The 21,372-nt window shown below is 39.0% G+C and overlaps 1 protein-coding gene across 1 annotated transcript in view; it reads right to left on the reverse strand.

Annotated features, from left to right (window-relative positions):
• Positions 1–18,337, reverse strand: part of pth2ra (parathyroid hormone 2 receptor a) — a 54,388-nt gene extending 36,051 nt beyond the window's left edge. Inside the window, exons 1-5 of the mRNA XM_074695462.1 lie at positions 18,232–18,337; positions 13,951–14,064; positions 12,554–12,675; positions 9,404–9,501; positions 4,655–4,838 (exon numbers count right to left, since the gene is read on the reverse strand). Of these exons, the coding sequence (XP_074551563.1) occupies positions 4,655–4,838; positions 9,404–9,501; positions 12,554–12,675; positions 13,951–14,064; positions 18,232–18,337 (624 nt within the window). The remainder of the gene's footprint in view (positions 1–4,654; positions 4,839–9,403; positions 9,502–12,553; positions 12,676–13,950; positions 14,065–18,231) is intronic.
• Between the last annotated feature and the right edge of the window lie 3,035 nt (positions 18,338–21,372).

Genomic DNA, 21,372 nt, shown 5'->3' on the forward strand with positions numbered 1-21,372 from the left:
TTAAGAAATACATCCCTTACTTTTTGTTGGTTTCCAAGTCTTATTATGAATAATCTTTAAAGTAAAGGATTAAACTTCATGGCTGGTGGATCGAAATAACTGCTTTCATTTTTATTGCAACTAATGCTCAAATTATCTGAATGAAAAATCCAATTCCAACAACAGTAACTTCTGAGGCTTTTCTCAGAAGTTAGATAAACCATTGGTTATGAATTAAACAACATTCTGAGCTACTCAGTGAAAGGAATTAGAGGAAACAGTGGAATTTAATGTTTGATAATTGTGTGAGTGACTTTAACAAAGTGTAGCAAAAAATACTGAATTTAGTCGCCTGAATCAACTGGAAATCTATGCTCATGAATGGAGCTGAGTCACCAATTAAATTAGTTTTTCCTCGCTAAGCAGACAGGTCTTTGTGGGGTATCAGCCTTTCACTCACAAAGTTTAGTGATGAAATACTTGTTTTTAAAAAGCAGCACAAAGTTTAAGTCTCCTCATACTGTCCTGGAGAAAAGATGCCAGTTTACACTTGACATACCCGGAAATTTGTACCTGTATGATTATGAAAATATCATTTCTCAGTATTTACCATCAGGGAGATCTTTCTCCCCACAAGAAAAACACTCATCATTTCTGTAATAAGCTTCCATTGTTTTATCTGTGAACATCACCTGAAAGGAAACAAGTTCGTGATTTTAAATAAGTTTCTTCTGGAAAGGATTAAAAGCAAAAGAACATGAGTCTCACAGAAAACTAAATTGCCTGAAGTAAAACAGATCATTCATTTTAATCAAATCAGTGAAAAAACAAAAACAAATACTGAATCTTGTAAACTCTCTTTTTGTAAGTTTCCAAATGGCCAACATTGCTTCTCATTTTCAAAACTGGATATCTGCGCCATGCTAGAAAATAATATGTGGGCAAGACAGAGCAATGAGGCTGAAGGGCAAGCCTCCTGTTTAAGAGCATGTTAACCACCATAACCTCTGAGCTAAAACAGTTTGAACTAAAGAACAGAAAGTGCTCACCCTCAGCACTCAATGTCAGTTTTCATATCATTTTTAATAAACAGCTTTTCTGAAATACCAACATACACAAGTCTCTCTATGACCACAAATATATAAACGCTGTTCCCACAGTTATAATTATGTCAGCTCTTGATGGCATAAACTGATCCAAAATTAGTCAGAGAATATTCAGGGTGAATAAAAGTAATTGTACAATGCCGTGAGACGTGTAGAAGGCAGTAAGGCAGCGATAAAGATCATTTAGCAAACATGAAACCATAGAAACCAAATATAGGCTGGCATCATTGTGAGGAGCGCTGCAGTTAGACGGTTAGCATGGAGGATATTCAGCCTGTGCAAGAAATGATCCTGTTTTAATGCACAGCAGAATGATTTGTTGACCCAACGCTTGGATGGAATAGGGCTAGTAGCAAAGCTAATCTGCCTCAAAGAACACGTCCAGTAATCAAAGACTTTCAGTGGGATGCATCCTTCTCAGACAGCTTTACATCTTCATTTAATATTAATTTGATGAGAATATTTTGACACGTGTATAAATATGGAACTGAACTAGGATGCATTCTGAAGGACTTCTTCCATGTATCAACAGTGGTGGTTGATATCTCCTATCATCATCAGCAAAAAAGTAAATTTAGACCCTTGTTCTTGCATCTGAAACAAAATCACATCGGCCCTCATTTATCAAACGTGCGTACACCCAAAAAGTGGGTGTACGCTCCTTTCCACGCATGGATCAGCATTTATCAGTCTGAACGTGGGCGTCGGGTACGCTCAAATCGCACGCTACGTCTGAGTTCGTGTACACAAGTTTCATGTCTGTGGGCAGCGCGGTGCAGCCAAGGAAATCCCTCTATGGAGGAGAATTATTAGATCATATGAGTGCAAAGCATTTTCAGACAGAGAAACTGATGTTCTTAGATTAATTTTTGGATAGTTGAATTAGATATGACACCAACATTTCACTCTTCTTCCACGAATCTGTAAAATACATTGCAATGAAAGAGCAACAGCGCGAGCTGTCCGCTGATTTCTCCATTACAAAATGTGCTTCCTTTATCGGTTAACTTAAAAAATAGGAAAAATAGAGACACAGTTAACCATTTTCAATACACTCCCATTTCCATGATAAAGTCTATGCAGAGAACATTCAGAGGACACGGGATCAAACTTTAAGCGAGGATTTTTTAAGGAAGCTGTATTGATTGCAGGATTTTCTTTGAAGATGATTTTGTCACTCCTCACAATATTATCATATAAACGTGAACTGTGTGTGAAAAAGTGACTATTTCACCACCAAAGACATTCAGTTACACGGGATCACAAAAAGAATCGTTTCTTGGTGTGAATTATCATAAAACTCTGGTTTACCCGTGCGTAATTGCGCACGGTCGACACACTTCAGCTCCACTCCCTCCTCAGTCTGTGACAGGTTCAGGCTGGAGTCTCCAGCTTCTTTCAGAAACATTTAATAATAGTGTGGCTTCCAATTGTCAAATATTAGAAGCCACACTAGTATGAATCAATTAAGGTATAAACGAAGGCTGTGTAAATCAAATGTTTAAAACTCTGTTGTATTTTAGTTTGTCTCATCCACGCTGCCAAATAACTGCAATCATTTTCTTGCAGACGAGTTTTAATACCACTTTTTCCGGTTGCCAAACAAGGCAGCGTAATTTCCTCTCTACCTCTGTTGCTATGGCGTTGTCGATTACCAGTACGGAGAAGTTCCCTTTTTTCCGTAATGTGTCCTTCCATGTTGTAAATTCCATGGGTTCAGCCAGCTAAACCTTGAATATTTAGGGGTGTGTTGTGTAAATTACCATTGTTTTCAGCCGCCACATTTATCAACAGCTTATATGCACGTTTCATTAATCACACACAAACGTTGCCGTAAACCCGTTTTGATTGATAAATGAGGGCCATCGTCTTTAGTTTATGAGGATGTTCTTGCAGTTGAAAAGCACTGTATGAGTATTATAACACTGGAACATGTTTATTCAGCTGAATACTCTGTGGGGGTACTGAAAATATGTGATATATATCAAAAAGGACAACCAGGAGAGTTAGACTGTATTATTATCTCTGACTTTCATCGCATCAGTTGTTGATGAAACTGTAAACTGTGAGTAAAGAAGCTGTTTGTCATGCGTCTGTTGTTCAGACCTACAATCAACACAGACTTTAACAAGGTGATGGATCAAGAAACAAGATGTAAATTAGTGAGTTATGCGCTTGAGTTACCTCTGTTATTAGTTTTTACTTTGGTGTTTTACTGCAGTTTGCAGTGCATCAGAACAGCCAGATGCTGCAGCATACAGTCAGTAGCTGTCAACAAAAAAGGGTCCCTTAGGATAACGAGTCCTGTTAAATATTTGTGTTTCTCACCCCCAGCCCCTTAAAGATGCCTTAGAGGATTCTTTCACTGACAGATATAAACAATTTAGTAGTTGTTGCCACATTGAGTGTATATAAGCAATAAGACCCTCCATGAGATAAATGATGACAAAAGACCTTTCATCAGTGAGTCTACACTGATTCAGGCTTATTGACCTGGTGTAACACTGTTATTAGGCTATGTGAGATGCACCATAAATTTAAGTTCTGTGTAGTTAACTTCACAGGCATACACCACTGTTATCAATGTAAAATACAATTTGTGATGTACTTTGAATCAAATAAATCCATTCATGTCTTCATGTACAGACTGATGACTAACTGTACGAGTCAGGACCAACATGAGCACATCACAGTCTGGTGATTGACAAGAGTTTGTGTTGCGGTTGGATGAAACTCATTCATATTGGTCCTCCTCAATGTCAAACAGAGCTCAGAAAATGACTTGTGTTTATTATAAGTATTTGATTTGCAGTTAATTTGGATGTTTTGAATTCTGATTAACAGCTAGAGTCAGAGCTAAAAGGAGACACAGTAAAGAGCTCTGCATGGAGCCGATTCCTGTGAGAGTGCTGTCACAGTTATTAATGGACTGGCAAAGCAGTCACAGTTGGACTCAAGCACTGATATTTTGATAGCTTCTAGCATTTAATCTGAGAGGAAAATTGTTTGATTGGCAGATGCTGTTAAAAGTTGTTTTTGATATGCTAAGTGGTGTTATGATATCAGTCAGGGACCTTTAATTGGTTTGTAGTGACCCATACTAACAAGGTAACAACATTAAACTGGGTGTAAAAAATAAAATAGATTAAAAAAAATAGGATTTTGAACACACACTCAAAGGTGTTTTTCAATTGCATTAACTTTACCTTGCAACTTTAAAAAAGTGATGAAGCCTTACTGTTTTTTGATCAGGGTGGTATACTGGGCGACGGACTTTGGCAAATGTGACTTAAAGTATGTTGGTACAATAGTTAAAGTCATTTTTAGCCTTCTTTTCATAACTTAACAAATAAGTAATAGAACAAGAGTATATTTCCTTTTACTTTTTGATTTTTAAATCAACACAGCGAGATGGGCGGATTTAAATCTTCTGTTTAAATCTTAAGGGATGTAACAAAAGCTGCTTGTTCAAAGTTGCAAGTGCTACTTAAAGAAAGATCCCTGATGTCTTGTAATGAAAGTGTAACCATTCTGGCTGTAAGACAGGAGATAAAACAACTGGTACTTACATATTGAGACTTGTCTAGAGGCGCCACGCTGACAGTTTTCAAGTTGTCCAACAAAGCTGAGTCAAAGTCGTTCAACCCAGCGCTGGAATGGACAACTTTGTCCTTAACGAAGATGCTGACTGCACGTAACATGAAGGAAACAAAGAGGTGCATGTGGATGTAGTTCCTGGTGCAGTGAAGACGCCTGCAGTAAAAACACAAATACTTTTACTGTTTAAATAGAAAAACAAGCGAAAATAAAAATGGTAATATTACAGCCCCAGAGTTATAAGTGCAAAGGGTTAGAGAGCACGGAAGTCTTAGTTTAGAAGGTTAGATTTATTCTGTTTTACAGAAGGACAGAGATAAAGGTTATCGACTCGTGCCCTGGAGATGCCTTAAGTGGGGGATTGTTGATAAGGTTCACTCTGGAAATGACTTGTAAGTATAGGTACAGCCAGCCTGTTCTATAAAAATCAATATAGTAAACTAAAGTTGAGCCTTGGGTCTAATTGAACCCTCTGAGATCTGACGTTTCCTTTCATGAGAGGTGTATCCATCAACCTATCAAGAGACCAATAGTTGGAAAGAAGTGAGGAATGTGTTGAAAGCTAATCATAAGGACTTGGCACCAAACATTATTGTGGCTGCTTGTTAACAATGAGACAACAAGCTGTGTTTATTTCAAGATTTAAGAATAAACACCATTATGCGAGATGTATTCAGTGTGTCTCTTTGGCATGCAAAAATCCCCCAGGGTTTTTTATGTTGATAATACAGAGACTTTTCACTGAGCTTATTATATCACAAAAGTATGTAAATTATCCCAGCAGTGCTCATTTCAATATGTTTTTAATAAGCTGTGGTTAGATCCTCATTATTCCAAAGCATTCCAAAAAAAGAGACTTTTACTGGATGCTGCGCAGAGACTGAAACTGTACAGAGAAGCACCACAGGCACAGAGAGAAGGGAGAGCTGACACTGTGTGATAGGGAAACCAAATCAAGATATGAAAATAGTGTGTTACTGTGAGCTATTTGATGGCTCTTTGAAAAATCCCCCACTGTACAAGAAAATGTGATTCATTGAACATGTTTCTAACTAAATGTACAGCTCAGATCCCTGTGGTGACTTTAGATCAATGTTTATTTAAATCATAATATTAAGAAAATTTTGATATATTTTCTGTGCTTGTGGTGTCCCATCAGTGTTAATAGTGTATGCATCTGAATGTGCTCTAAATGTGTCGGTGCTAAGATCTAAAACTGCAACTGGCACATTCCAGCTTCAAACCCTCTCCAGGTTACCAAAGCTACGTGTTGTGAAACAAGCAAACACACAAAGGAGGGAATCTGCAGGTATAATTATTCATCATTGAAGTCTCAATGCCCTCCGTGAACCCTGAAGGACTTCAGTGACATCACCTGGAAAGTGATTGATATAGGAGGATGGAAGGTCTCAATTAGATATAATTGGAAGTTGTGGGAATGGGGCAGCTTTGTGTAAATTCTCACACAAACCTGCATGAGATCATTTAGCTCACCTTGGTGGCTAAGCTTTAATTCATTGAAATTATGCAGTAATTGAACTTTATTCTTTTTTTGTGATGAAGGCTGGTGCTGTAAAGGCTGAATGAGAAGTAACTGACAATTTATCGATACACTTTTCTCATCAAAATAGCTTCAACACAATTTTATTTTTTTAAATCCACAGATATTAAAAGTATGACTACAATAATTATACTGCATTCACATATGTGTAAAGATATAGACTTTAAGCTATATTCATTAATGCTAACTGCAGGCTTTTATTTTCGAAATATTAACATTGGTTGCACCGTCCATGTTTCTTGTTTACAGTCTCCCTCTATTTCTATTATTGATCTGTGTTGAGGCATTGTTAACCCTGCCATACTACATACTACTGCTAGCAGTATTCCCAAGGGAATCTTATATTTCACATCATACTGCTATGAATTATGGGTAACTCCACACACTCATTTTGCACATGCTTACAAAGGGTGCAATGAAGGCTCAAAGTCAGCATAAGATCCCGCTTACACTTGAGGATATGACAGTAGGACAGAAATTGAGGACTTGTGCAAATAAAGAACAATTATGTTGAAAAATGCCACTGTAACATAGAAGTACATATTATGACTGTATATACATTGATCTATACTGCAAATAACTACTCTGTGCAGAAAATAAGTCAAAGCTAAATCTTCATAAAGGCCTGGATAGTGAGTCACTCTGAACTTTGAAATCCAAACATAGATCAAGTAATTAACAACTCGGCTTGTGCTGTGTTGTTTCTCAAGGGGTCTTTCCTGAGAAATTAATTTTGGTCCTGTCTTCTCAACACATTGATTCTTGGATATGATCTATAGCTATGTAGCTTTCAGGATAACTGGACTGCTATTGTGCTGTTCTGCAAAACATCTAGCCATTTGATATTCATTGGTTTTAGTCTAGCATGCAGCCTGATCTTTCTTCTTTCAATATTAAACACATTACAGTAAGGACCTTCTAATTTGTAAAAGACAAATGTATCTTTGAAGTTTGCAGCTTGCTCAGCAGATACAATGCCAGGTGTTTTTAACCCCTTTCCTTATAAAAGTCAGAAGTAGGATTAAAACTCAGCAGAATGTTCTTTTCACACTGGTACAATGGTTGCTTACATTTTTCTCTTTCTTTGAGGGATGAAAGCATGTCTTTCTGGGGAAAGAAAAACATCTTGAGCACCTTTTATAATTGAAATAGCTCAAAATGAGTGTGTATTGATTCCAGGTTACAACCACATTTCGTCTCACAGCTAAACACTGGGCTGTTGTGCTCTAATGAGCTTGCAGCACTTGTTCCTCAGGCTGCTAAGGAAACTGCTTTAAGAGGTTCACTTAGATGTATGTAATTATGGTGTTTAAATAATCACTTGTGATGTATCTGCTGCAGCTGTGGTTTTGCATAAAACACTGTTTAATTTTCTTTTACTTTCTTATGTTGCCTTTTCCATCCTCTTCTAATTTATGTCGTGCTACAGAGATCGGAACAGGATGCAGTTCTAGTGAAGTGTTTATTGTGCTCAGATCTTTCATCTTACTGACTTTTTAAAGGATGAAACCTCTTCATCAGGGTTTCAAAGCAGATATTGTCAAATATTTCCATTCAGTGAAAACTCTGAATAAGAGTGATCTGGTTCCCAAAAGATGAAAGGATGCCAGAAATAGCCTTGCTCTTTCCTGTAGCTTTTCAAAAACCTGTGTTTTTTCTATTGGCTTTAATAATTTCTGAATCAAATTAAATGATAAAACCTTCTGAGTTGTCAAAAGAGCACTTAATAATACACTCCCACATAATTTTCTTGAATTGCTAACCACCGGCTATGTGCATCACAGTGGCCCAATGAAATTGAGCCCAAGTATGATGTTTTTGTGGAGCTACTATAGAAGAAGAGTTTTGCAAATCACTGGCTTAAGCTACCAAGCAGGCTGTTTGAACTTGAAACAGTTCGATGGAATTGTAATGGTCCAGATACACCTTGAAGATCCAAACATGAGACAAGATTTTTTTTTTCAATTACATCTTAAAAAGTGAGATTTAGGCCCTCCTCACATGAGGACGGCCCCGTATCGTCTTGGCGTCAGCATCAAAACATGTATCGCTGTTTACACATCGTATTGTGCATAGGCTTGTGCATTTACATGACAACGCAAAACTGTCATCGGGTTGCCCGTCTGGTTCTGCTCCGAGGCGGATTCCACGTCAACAAATGCTCATGCACGCCTAACATGCTGCGTCTCTGCATGAGACCTTGTTGTTGTTGCCGTAGCTGGTGTTGTTCATGCTCTCTGAGAAAATGTTGATATAATAGTCGAAGCAATATTTGTAGCTGCTGGGACAATATCAGAATCAGTCCGCCTGCCGCCATTTTTTTGTTGTTGTGTGTGACAACGTGGGTTGGGGGGCGGGGAGTGGGAGGGGTGCTATGAGGTCACCGTCTTTTCCGGACTTATCTGTTTATACCAAGTACGGCATGAAGACGAATACGCAGATATCCACCTTGCAGACCCGTTTTCAAAAAAGATGTGGAGTCATGGACAAATACGCGTCTCCGTGTGTCAACATCACTGGATCGATAGTTTATTTTACCGGAGTCGTAGAAATTCGTACTCGTGTAAAGCCCACCTAATTCAAATCCATGGTTTAGGAACAAATTGTCAATATTTGCTACAACAGATGGTACCACTCATACAAAAAGCAAGTGGACCCCTAAGGACTGAGCCCAGCAGTCACTCTTGTGCCTGGAAGATGAATGATGAAGACACACAAAGTTGTGCAAAAGTAAGACAAATTATCCAGCAAGCAAATGGGTAATGATACTTTTTTTTAATGAAAATAGTTATGAATGGAGCTTGGAGATTATAAACCCATCATTGCTGTGATGCTTTCATATAGAAAACATTCAATGTCTTTATTTTTAAAGTGACTGTGTGGACTTTCTGAGTAATCTTGGATCTTGGTCTTATTTCTATTAATGCTTGAATTAACTAAGACTGTTTGAATTTGGGTGTTATAAAATCTGAACCATCTACAGGCAGTAAACACGCTGTCTGCAGTTGACAATAACGTTCTGTTCAAAAGCAGACAATAGGGGTTTTTTTTCCTGCAGATATTCAAACGATTTAATAGTCTTTTAAGGCTGGGAATGTATTGTGACTCTTAAGAATATAACAAATGAAGCAAAGCATAAATACATCACTCTCTATCTTACCTGAAATATCCAATAATGAAGAGTGCCACAAGCAGAGAGCTGAAGGACACAGCGTAGCCAATGGTGTACATGACATACAGCCTCTCAAAGAAGTCTTGCTGTGGACAAAGAAAAGCTTGCTGTTAATGCAGTATTGAAGTGCGACTCATATACAGCTCAAGGCTGCTTTGTTAAATAGAACTCTGATAAAAAAAGAAAATAAAATAAAATAAAAAAAAAAGTTAATCCTCAAAGCTGTTGTCTATTTACACTTTTTCAGAATAAATAAGGCATTCTTCTACATGCTCAGTACTACATTCATGACTAATTTATCTATGCATATGTAAACTGTAAATTTTGTAGCTTTGCCGGTGTATGTTTGATGCAATATGTTTGATTTGAAGTCAGTTTAAAACAGAAAAAAAAAAAAAAAAAAGTCTGAGCATGTCTGCTGCAGACTCAAACCCTTAATCCATACAGGAGGACAATGTTTACACAAGCTTGCAGACTGGAGACCACACCAGGGGTTGTGAAGAATAACTTTTAAGATAAGAAAACATCGGTTCAAATGTTTGACTCCAAGGATCCAGGGGATTAAGCTCAGTTGAAACTAGGCAAAGTTTAGAGCAGACTGTATTATTTCAGAGCGTAATCAAGGTCACCAGTAATGAAACATGTATTTTAATTACAAGAATCAAAGGATGTTTTCTTTGTTCTCCACTGTTGTATTTACTTTATGCCTCTTCAGAAGGAGGTGAACAGGGCTGTCTATGACAGGTAAACAATAAGGTTCACACCTCTTTCTAAAAATAGTTATAGTGTGTGAGTTAAATAATGACCCCAAGTTTAAAGAGGGCTCCTGCCCACCGTGTCAGGTTTTCTGAAATAAAAAAACTCCCTCATTATCCTTATCCAGGGCTGAGCTGTGGTGGCAGAAGGCTAAGCCAGTCAACCCACACATTCCTCCCCCCCAGCAAACGTCTCGAGCTGCTTTATGCAGGATTCTTAGACCTTCCAGAGCCATCTTTCTATATTCCTTTTATCGGATGCCTGATCCACCCACTGGCTCCTTTTGATGTTTACAGTAACAGCTTGAGAAACAGCTCCAATTCTGGCTTACTTACAAGCCCCTTACCCCTATATCTGTGCCAGTCAGCCAGCCTTCAGATAAAACTCATTTTACTTCGTTGTGTACCCAATTTTCCCCTTTCAGTGCCAACCTGAGGTTATGATAACAGAGTTATTTCACAGCCTGCAACTAAATAAATAAATATCTTGGTGGAAAAAAGTCCATAACACTATATCAAATTCTCCATTGCAGTCAGTTTTTCTCCATTAGAAAGGTTTGAAAGATGTCAATAAATGCTGTTGCAAAGCTGTTCAAATTGGAATGAAAAGTGAACGTTTTTGTGATGTCTATTTGTAGATGATAAGGGATGTCCAGAGGGGAGCCATGTTTGTTATTTGGTGCAAACAACCAAGTTATCCTGCTCCAGTCAACTATGCAAACAGCTGTGCACACAACTTTATCTCTACTTCGCAGACCATGAATACTAAAATGTACAGTGTGAGGCCATCTATCATGCTTGTTTACATTTAACAAGAGCGAGATGGCAAAAGCTACAACTAGTGGTGGATATTTCAGACTAGTAATACAAAACTCATTTGATTAATTCTGCTATTGACAATTAATCTTCAGGTGAACTAAACCAGAACATCTCTCACACTGATTAAAGTTTTATCACACATTTAATCCCCAGTCACTTCATCAGAGGCTTAACTGAAGTGATATGACAGAGCCTGAATGTCCTCCATGAAAAATTTAACAGTTAGACTAAGGGTCAATCCAACAATCGCTGGTTCAGTCAGCCACTTCTTCCATCACTGGAGCATTGTCAGGTATAAGCAACATTCCCATGCAGGGCTCTTTCTATGCCTCCAGATTCTGAGCTTCACAGCCAAAATGCATGTACATACACAGTCTAAACTACTCGCTTTACCTCTAAGTTTTTTTATAAGCATCACACAGTCAGATTTTAACTACTTCCTTGAGATTATCTTGGATGAATGCTGTAGAACTAGCTGACATCCTAACCATAATTTAGCCTCTTGGGATGCAGCTGAAATTAGGTCTTGGGTGTTCAAACATGATTTTTCTCTGTTTTCGATTAAATGTTGACAACACTAAAATTCCAATTAGTCCTCACCACAAAAGGTTGAATTGGTTGCCTGGATATTCTCACAGCTATTAAGCTGAATACTTACAAAAATAAAAAAAGAAAATTGTCATCACTCACATCAAACTGCTTGACCGTGAGTGTCAGTGCTGCACCTGATTGAGTTCTACTGCCTTGTCACTATCCAAGTCTGACATTTTCTCTTCCAATCATCAGCTCTCTAACACTGCCATATCCCATATTATATTATTTTAAGTGTCCACAATGTCTTGAACAAGGTTTGATCCTGTTTTTGTGTCTTTAACTCTCTGTAGCTCTTTCTGTACTGTTCACTCTTTTCTTGTCTCAAAAAAGCCACATCCTTAGCAGCTCCTCATTTAGACTGTTGATATAAACTGTTGTGATATAATAACCCATAAGAAACAAGCACTTCACAACGCTCTCAACTATCTCAGATGGGAAGCACAACTGGCAGTTAATTCATTCTGAAGGTTCAAAGTCCCACAAACGTTCCCTAACAGCCTACAAGAGCTCCATCCCGTGTCATTCAGTTTCATTTCCACAGTGCAGATAATCCCCAAGGCTACACGGGTAATTAGATGAGTGGGTTGAATATTATAAGATGCATAAGCCAAGTTCAGTAAATGGAGTTAGATTTGTTTCTTTTGCTGTTGTGAGTCATGGAGGCATCAATTTAAGCGCTGTAAAGCTAAGAATTTCTCATAACAAGGGACACAAAGCAAATAAGCTCTTGGTGTCCATGTCTTCAAAAACAAGAGATAGACACAAATCTGCAAACAAACCATTCATTAACTCTGCACTGTATGTTCTGACATATGAAAGATAGAGCACCAATAGTTGTGCAGCAAGTTGTTTTTGGATCCCCAGCTTTCACAGCTATATAAGCTAAAAACCTGTGATTCTATCATTCTATTTTCATGCTGTAATTTTGTCAAATAAGTTTGCTTGTGAAGCCTTTCACTGCCACACTTACTCTTCCTGCCTCCTTGCTGGGCTGAAGAAAGTCCAGACACTCCGAATAGTCTGTCCATGTTTTGTTCCAGCGGTCCACAAACACCCAGGAACCATTGACGTCACAATTTCTGTAAGCATGACCTGTAAACAAAAGCTTTAATATGAATAAGAGAAGCATAGCAAACAGTAAGGTAGATCAGGTGTACACCCCAGGAACATGGTGAGTTTCATTATTTAAGATGGTAAGACCTTTTCTCAAAGCTTCTGCTGCTGGCTTATTGTTTGTTTGGCTTCTGTTTCTGTTGTTTGCAATCTAAACTCTCTTCACTGTCTGATAAGAAGTATCAATAAATTATTCTTCCTGTTTCATTATGCTAGCTTTATCATTAATTTACAATAAATCAACTTTTCATATGACTCTCTTCTTTGCAACTCACTTTGATCCACTTCACGACAGCAGTCATCTCTCAACTCCTCACATCACTCTGTTGCATCTTTAAAGAGCTGCTGTTGTTTTATTATTGTACTTCAAAAGAAATTCTTCATACTGTACCCCGAGTAGTTTCACACGATTTACAGCTCAAAATAATCCTTATTTGTCCCACACTGCTTTTTTTTTCCTAAGGAAACCCTTATTTTGATGCCTGTCTGAAAATCTTTGTTTTAGCAGCTGTCTCTTTAAGGCTCCCCAGTCCACAAACCCCCTTTTCTTTGATTGGCCAGCCCTCTCAAGACCTGACAAGGGAAAAGCTTTTGGCAGACTTTGGTGTTTGAGTCCCTCCTATGTCCCTATTTGTTGTCCCTATCATTTCAGCAAGTCTTGTGAAGATCTTTGCTATTTTAGAAAGAACCATTCAAGCATTTTAACAGGGAAAACACTCCTTTATTATAGTCATAGATTTCCAACTGCTCAACATAGAAATATACATTGTTTTATTTTGATTAGGTGTTGCAGATCCATAGAAGGAAAATAAACAGCTAGACGACAGTTGCAAGGCTAAAACCTGTTTACTTCTGTGATAATTTTAGAACAGAGGGCACACACAAACACATGTAAACAGTTCATGGATGTTCTCAGAAAAACATGTGTCAGCTGCAGAATAAATCGTTTGGTAGCACTGATTCATCACGTAGCCTATAGTCTTTTTGTGAAATGTCACCAGGCATTTTTCCTGGCACACATGGTTGTTTAGTGCACCTCCTGTTCATAGAAGAGACTGTCCCCAGACCCTGATTACCGTTTGTAGCTGAGTCAGATAGAATAACAACCTGAAAGGCTTGTTTATGGCTTCAGAACTTAGTTTTTTTTTTAGTCAGTTTGTTGGTTTTTAATTTATTTATTTCAGGAAAAAAAGGATCATGCTCAAGAAAGCATTGAAATAATATTTTCAATGAATTTCCCCTTTGGATTCTAACCTTTGTGATTGAAGTCATAGATGTAAGAAGGGCAGGGAACCTTGGTTACCAGTCCAGGAGAGCCATGGGGCCAACAAATAAGACCGTCCCAGTCAGGTGGACACACCTCATCTACTGAAAGGACAAGGAGAGAGAAAGAAGAAGTCAGCCTACACCACGATATCTCAGCTTCAAGGGAATAAAACTGTTATTTTCATTGGTCAAGAGCTTTGCTAATCATTCAAGCAGTCAGAGGTCTTTTACATGTACATCTACACGTCACATTTGTTCTTTTTGTATGGGACAAGCAGTTGAAGCTATTTGGGGCTCATTGTATTTTTTTTCCAAGAACACCTCTGCATGCATTGTGGGAGTTTGGATTGAACCGCAAACCTGGAGGTTAAGAAACAACTGAGTCACTCTTCATCGATGTCATTAAAAACTGATGTTGCTCTCACTTTTAATCAGGTCAGTTCCTGATAAACTTCAAAGGAGATACCTTGATGAATGTCAAGCATGTGGTCTTCAACAAATGGCATCTAATTATTTTTTCAGTGTAGAATATACTTTCATCACGTCTCTTTCATCCGTTTGAGTTGTGTCTAAACAACTTCTGGAACTAACTTCTAATTAAAATGCAATCTGTGATTTACAATGATGGGATAGGGTTTGACAGCAACTTCAAGAAATAAAATAAAGGGGATAGTTTGAGTCAGAGTTCCCAATGTGACAACTGTCATATTACTGCTTCAAAGCTCAGCTTCAGAAACCAACAAGCAAAATCACTGACACCACATTCATGTTTTATACATTAAGCCCAAGCAGGGTATGAGTAAGAAGCCTTGAATGACCGAAGCCACTGATGGGACCAAAAATTGTTTCCTTTGCTCCTTCTATCTGCTTTTTGTCCAGGTCTAATTCACACAGCAAATTCCTTCAATAACACCCACAAAGTTTTGCAGCTCCGTGCGATTTTCTCCAGTTTATTACTCAGATATGGCTGAAACAAGCGGGCACTTCTCTGCTCTGTGCAGTACAGAGCTGTCATAGCTAGTGGTGGGGACAGCTGTGACACAAATTTCACAGTCTACATTCACATGACTTTCTTGGGTGGGCTAGCAAATGGCAGATCATTCAAACTGAAATAATGGACTGTCAAAGTAATGATAGAGCCTGTTAGTGTTTGACAGCAGTGATTATCATAAAAAAGGGAACTGTCAGTGTGATATCGACAGATTTCATGAACAGGTATGTTGTTTCTATGGCCATCCAGTGATGACGCTGTTTTGAACACTGATGCTTAGTTACCACCAGCACTTAACAGACAGTAAAATACAGATGCTTTAACTGCACAAGCTGTAAGCCCCAACATTAATGATTTAAATGTAATGTCTAATGAGGCTCATTTACATTTCAGAGGGCCTGTTTGCTACAGATGGATGTCATGTAAATGTATGCAAACACTGCGACTCTGTGGCACTATTAACTCTATAGTGCAGTTTGAGGAGCATTGCAGTAAATAAGGCTCTGAGTTTTTGATTAACTTACCAACAAAAGCAAAATTGGTATGTGAGAGTAACGCTTATAAGTTGGAGAATGAAGCAGAACTTGAATGGAAAAAAAATGATAACCTTGTTAGAATGATTTATGTAACCTCTGAAATATTTAAATTGAAAAGTTGGTGAAGCATCCATCCATTAAACTTTATTTTGTCTGCCTTTGACTAAAGTGACAAAGAGGCACCTGCGGCTCATACATACACTGAACTGTTTTCCCCTCCAGTTGTGAGAGTGGGACGTAATTGCACACAGGAGGTTTCACCAGCTTGAACCGTCTGTCACATTGCCATGCACACAGGCTGCTGAAAGTTTAGTTTTCCAGAGAGAGGACCAGGAAAGTTTTGCACTTTTCCAAATACTCTTTTTTGAAATATGCTGAAAAAAGAAACCACTTAAGCTGCGTTTCCATCAAGCAGACCGGTTTGGTTTGTCTCGGTACTGCGCGCATTTTGTGGCGTTTCCACTGACTTATCCCGGGACAGATCCCGAAACACCGAGACGAGCCGCCCTACTTTTTTGGGACCCTTCCATATGGGTGCCATACTGAACCGATCCGCTCTTGGAAGGTGGAGCAACAACACTGCAGACCATTGATTGGTCAAAAGAATCGTCGCTTACCCCGACAGCGGCTGCATTTCTCCTGGCGGCACACAGTCTTCTCTAAAACAAAGCTTGATTGCACTTTGTATCAAAGAGCTACATGCCAATCACAGAGAGGACAAAATGCTGCATGTCTCCCATCTATGCTCTTTGTTTACTGTGTCGCGTTTTTCTTCTTTGTTGGATTTATTAGCGGAGTAAACTGTGTCGTGCTGCTACGGCGTCATGCTATTGTTTAACAGCTGCAGCTTTCGGCATCTGGCTTACACGCCGCCTACCACGAGAGGGCACAGTTTGCTGTGGAAACGCACACGGGATCAGGCTTAACTGTACCAAACCATGCCAAACCATACTGAACCTACCCGGACTGCTTGGTGGAAACGCAGCTTTATAAGTACCTTATGACTTCACGAGGCTGCTGAGGATTGGTTATTAAAGAATGTCACAAACTTGGAGTGCATACTCTTTTGCCAAAAGGGTATTTGTTGCCTCACCGTAATTTTATGAATGAATGAAGTTCATACAGGACATGGAAGTCATATGTCTAAGCTGCCAGGCTGATGTTCAGTCCCAACCCTTCTCAACCAATCACAGCTTGAGTCTAATGATAAGGTGGTGTATTTAAATCACGTCTTCACTTTCTCTTATCCCTGCTACTTTTCTGCTTCCCGCTGCTGCTGTTGCCTAGATAATCCTCTGACCTCCTCCTGTTAAGACTCTTCGTATGTACCCTATTGATCTGTATGTATCCTTTTTAATCTGTATGTACGTATGGGGTTTTGCAATGCACTCCTTGGAAAGCTTGAGCAGGCTGCTTGGCTAACCCAGGGAGTACTCTGAAAAGCAGAGTTTTAACACCAATTCTAACTGTATCCATTTGGCATTATATCAAATCCATGGGGAGAGTGTTCCTGACTGAATTGATAATTCCTGTGTGCTTCAGTGGTCACATCTTTTCAGTCGTTTAGGTTGGGTGGATTTATGAATTGGATTGCACATCTATAAAACATGATGGTGCTTTTAAAAAAACAGCCTTAACTATGCATATTCATATAGTTTCAATGTGTTGACTTTGTTCTCTTACGTGATACCCAACCTACTTTAGTCACATTTCCATTGAAGGCATTTCTGATCATCCTTGCACTGTGCTTTAATGTACAGCTAGTGTTAAATCCATCTCCTCTCTCAGATTTCACACATTTCCACAACACTACGGGGGAGAAGCAGGGCTTGTAATTAACTGCATAATGGATAGACCAGACGCAGATGTCTTAAAAGCTGAGCTTTTCCAGTGCTTGGTAAAAATTTGACTCTGCCAACCTCGCAACTCAGAATTTGTCAAAGGGAGAGCAACCTGACACAGACACAGTACAATCTGAAGGCTTCTGTATGAATGTAAAATATCCAGCCCAGACGAATACTCCACTTCTGAGCCTGCTGCACTTACGTTTACTCTGGACCACACTTTGAATTTGACATAGACAGAAAAATCACTTGTCAGAAGTTGTTGAGCAACACGAAATACCAGCACAACTTTCCTGAGATATAAATGTGCTGCAGTGCAAGGAGCTGATTTTTTAAATAAGAGAAAGCAGAAAAGTTGCAACGTTCTTGGGTTTACTGTAAGATTTGGAAAAACATCTCTGGATTATTAATGGTGGGTCTGCTATGAAACATTGTTTCCTTCTGCTTTTAATCTCCTGATAAATGGAACAAGTACAGGCAGGTAACTTGTGCAGCATAACTTTTAAATTCACCATGTATCACTCTCAAACCATGCAGGGCTAATCCCAATTAGGCAGACTATTTAAGCAGTCTCTCTGCCTCTGCTTTGCCAATACACTCCATCTTTCAGCCCCAATAACACCTAAGCATCCACTTGTGGGCCCTTACTACAAGAGGTTTAAGAAATGTCATCTCTTCTTAATTTCTGCATGTTAAGTTAGTCTGCAGGGAGAGATAAGGTTCGCAAACTAGAAGCTAAACAGTGTTAATTAATCTTCTGAGATCCATTAAGTCACATTCTTACCGGTTTGTTCTTGTTTCTAAATTTTTGGTACAGCTTTGCCACATAATTAGATTTTTTTTCATGAAATAAGTAAAAGGCAGTATTAAACAAAACATGCAGGATTAAGCTTCTTACCTATGGACCCTGGGTCAACATTGGAGAGATTCTGGTAGCACTGCAGTTTTATTTCATAAAGTATGTACATCTGCTCCTGTGCAGATAGAGGGCCATCAAACCCCATCTGTGAGACACAAAAAACAAGGGCAGGGCTGTTAAATAAGACTTTTTGACATAGTATATGCAATAGCAACAGCAAGGCAGTCACAGGGGCGGATAAAAACGAGGTGATAGGAAAGCAGAGCTACACAACAGTCAGCATGAGGCAGGGCATCTCAACTAGCTTCATTTGCTCCGACGGGACTATTACTATAATTTGCTGAACCAGACTGTGCTGGCATACCACCCACTCCGTCTTTGTCCACTTTGACTGACCCCAGCTGATAGTGCTGTCAGCAGCAGAGCAGGAGATAAGTCCCCTGGTGGGCAGGGATTTTAAATTGTGGTTGTGCAGAATGAAAATGGATACTTTCTCCAACTGCTGATGAAAAAAAAAAACAATGTAACCGGCATTTATTGTCAAGAGCTTTACAAACAACAAATGTCAGCGAGTTGTACAATGACATGGCCAATAAATGACTAAACACCAGAATTCAAAATGCAGATACTCTTGTGCACAGGGCATACACATCTTTGAGAACTGACACCTTTATTATTTTTAATGTTTTTTCCTCTTTCATTCATATTTTATTGAGTATATTTCAAGCCTACTTTGCAAATACCAGGTATTATGGTTTCCACCATGCACCACAGTGGAGAGGTTTTCAGGCCAAGCCAAGATTCAAACTAATTCTCAAAGAACCTGAAAAAGTTTAAATGCACAACTTTTCGGAGCTATCAAGCATAAAATGTCTTAGGCATTTTCTTAATTTTTTGCTTTATGTATGCATTACATTAGGGAAAGAGCTGCACCATCTGTATGCAAATCAGCCTCAATCCGTGGAAGAGTCCAATTTCCAAGCACCAGAGCTAATTGCCTCAGGCAGGGGGAGCAAAAACTGTCTGCCAATAGTTGGTGATTAACTTATGTTCCTGTGGCAACCATTCCACCTTTGTGTGACCTTTAAAATTGTGAAATTATATGCAATTGCAGTCTTTTATTGCAGTAGTAATTTTACCTGGGGCTAAATCATTCTGAGTGAATTCTCAAGTCCACACAGTATTTTGATTTCATCCATAAGGTCATCGTTAGGTGTGAGAAACCCAGGGCAAAGAGTCCCTGACAGCTGCTATAAGCCAAAATGATCTCAACAATAATAGGAGTCCCCATCTTCAAAACTTTTCTTTTGACTCTACAAATACAGAAAAGAAATACGTAGATGTGAAACAGCCTTATAGCTTGGATTACTAATTTGGTTGCATCTCCATTTTAAATGACTAAGGACAGCAGCATATTTAATACAGAGAGACCATTCCAGAGAAATTTGTTTTTTTACATTTTTGAATACAAATCTCTTTATCTCCCAAACACTCAACCATCACTCTTTCTCAGCTACAAGTAAGAAATCCAAGTTGTAAGCTTGATAGAAGCTGGAAAGTAGTTTTGCACTCAAATTATCAATCTCTACTCCATAGTATAAACTTTATTCACTGCATAAAAAATTACACAATAAACTGTTTTAAAATTTCTTTCTCTTTAGGTTTGTTGACTTCATGTCCCTGTGTTTCCTCATTTCCCTAATTTCCCTAATAGGCTGCACCTGTGTCTCATTATCCCCACTCCGAGCATGTATTAAGCCCCGTCTGCCACTTCTTCTGTGCCAGTTTGTCTTGTACCACGTGCCAGTTACAGGCTATGTGCACAAGTAGCCAGGTATTTTGAAAAACGTGCATATTTTTATACCTTTAGGCCTGTCATCCACACGAAACTGCAGCTTCACGTCACTAAAAATGATGATTTCTGAAAACTCTGGCCAAAGTGAAGATTTTGGAAAACTCTGTTTTCATGGTTTCGTGTAGATGCCTGTAAACAGAGTTTTCAGTTTGCAAATGTCACAGCTAAGTGACGGGGATCATTCTCATTGGCAGGCACGGGTTTTACATCTAAAAAAACACTACCAAATATGGGTCTGGCATGCCACGAGCCACCCTCATCGGCGGATTTGCCCTGAGGACCAGGGACGGGCTGGCCATCGGGAAATTCTGGACTTTTCCTGAATGGCCAATCTATTCCAGACCCTAACCGGCCGGTGGTCGGAGCGTTTTTCTTTTTTGTAATTAATGACGTCAGGGGCGGACTGGTCATCTTGACGTTCTGGAGAATACCAGAATGGCCGGTGCTGCCACTCGGCCAACGGCTGGTACTGGCAGGGGGGGGGGGGGCATGTCTCGTTTTTGTGGTCTGAGTCGAAGTCCCGGGCTGTTTTGCAGTCCCTGTTCGCCACTGGTAAGGATGGAAGTATTTTTTAAAACAAATGTGGGGGGTTGTATTTGTTCTTGAAAATACCAGGCTACGTGTGGACATAGCCACAGCCTTTATTCTAGAAGTTTTCTCTTGTGTTTTTGACTAAAATTTTTGCCTCGTGTTGATTGGATTCTTCAGCCTGTTCTGAATCCCGACCTGCGAACCAACTTGGGTCAGTGTTGCAAACTCCTCAGTAAGGAGTTGCTATTGGGTGTACTAAAAGTCACTGAGTTGATAAAGGATCATCACCTTATTTGCATATTGAACATATGCATATTTTTGTGGTGCATGCTGTAGGAAAGGAATAAAATCTTAGAAGAGACAAAAAGCTAATAAAAAACACCCTTGGTACTAAAAATGCTTAACTAAAAATGTATCTAAGCCAGGATCAGCCATTCGCTTATAATTGGTATTGCATATGACAAGTCTTGTCTTTTAAATAAGAAGCTAAAGAGCCCCTTGCATCCATCCCATCTCCCCTACTCTTGAGCTTTAATTGGAAAGAACTGAACACAGTTGCCACAGGAGTGTGGCTTCATTAGAAGAGAGCTGTGCTTCTGATGGCTGGTCACTGACGTCATTAACATGTATCTTGAGACAGGGCATGTAGAGGTTGCAAGCTATCATCCCTGCATAATTTAGTCCTGGTCTCTTTTTTGTTTTCATGTCCATTCATTAAACATTGCACGCTGACACCTATAGCTTTTCAATTGCTCTTTCACTCCTTAGAAATTTAGATTCTTGTCATTTCAAAC

The sequence above is a fragment of the Halichoeres trimaculatus genome, unplaced genomic scaffold, assembly GCF_033239565.1.
Source record: "Halichoeres trimaculatus isolate MK-OKI-2021-1 unplaced genomic scaffold, fHalTri1.1 fHalTri1_scaffold_19, whole genome shotgun sequence".
Lineage (NCBI taxonomy): Eukaryota > Metazoa > Chordata > Actinopteri > Labriformes > Labridae > Halichoeres > Halichoeres trimaculatus.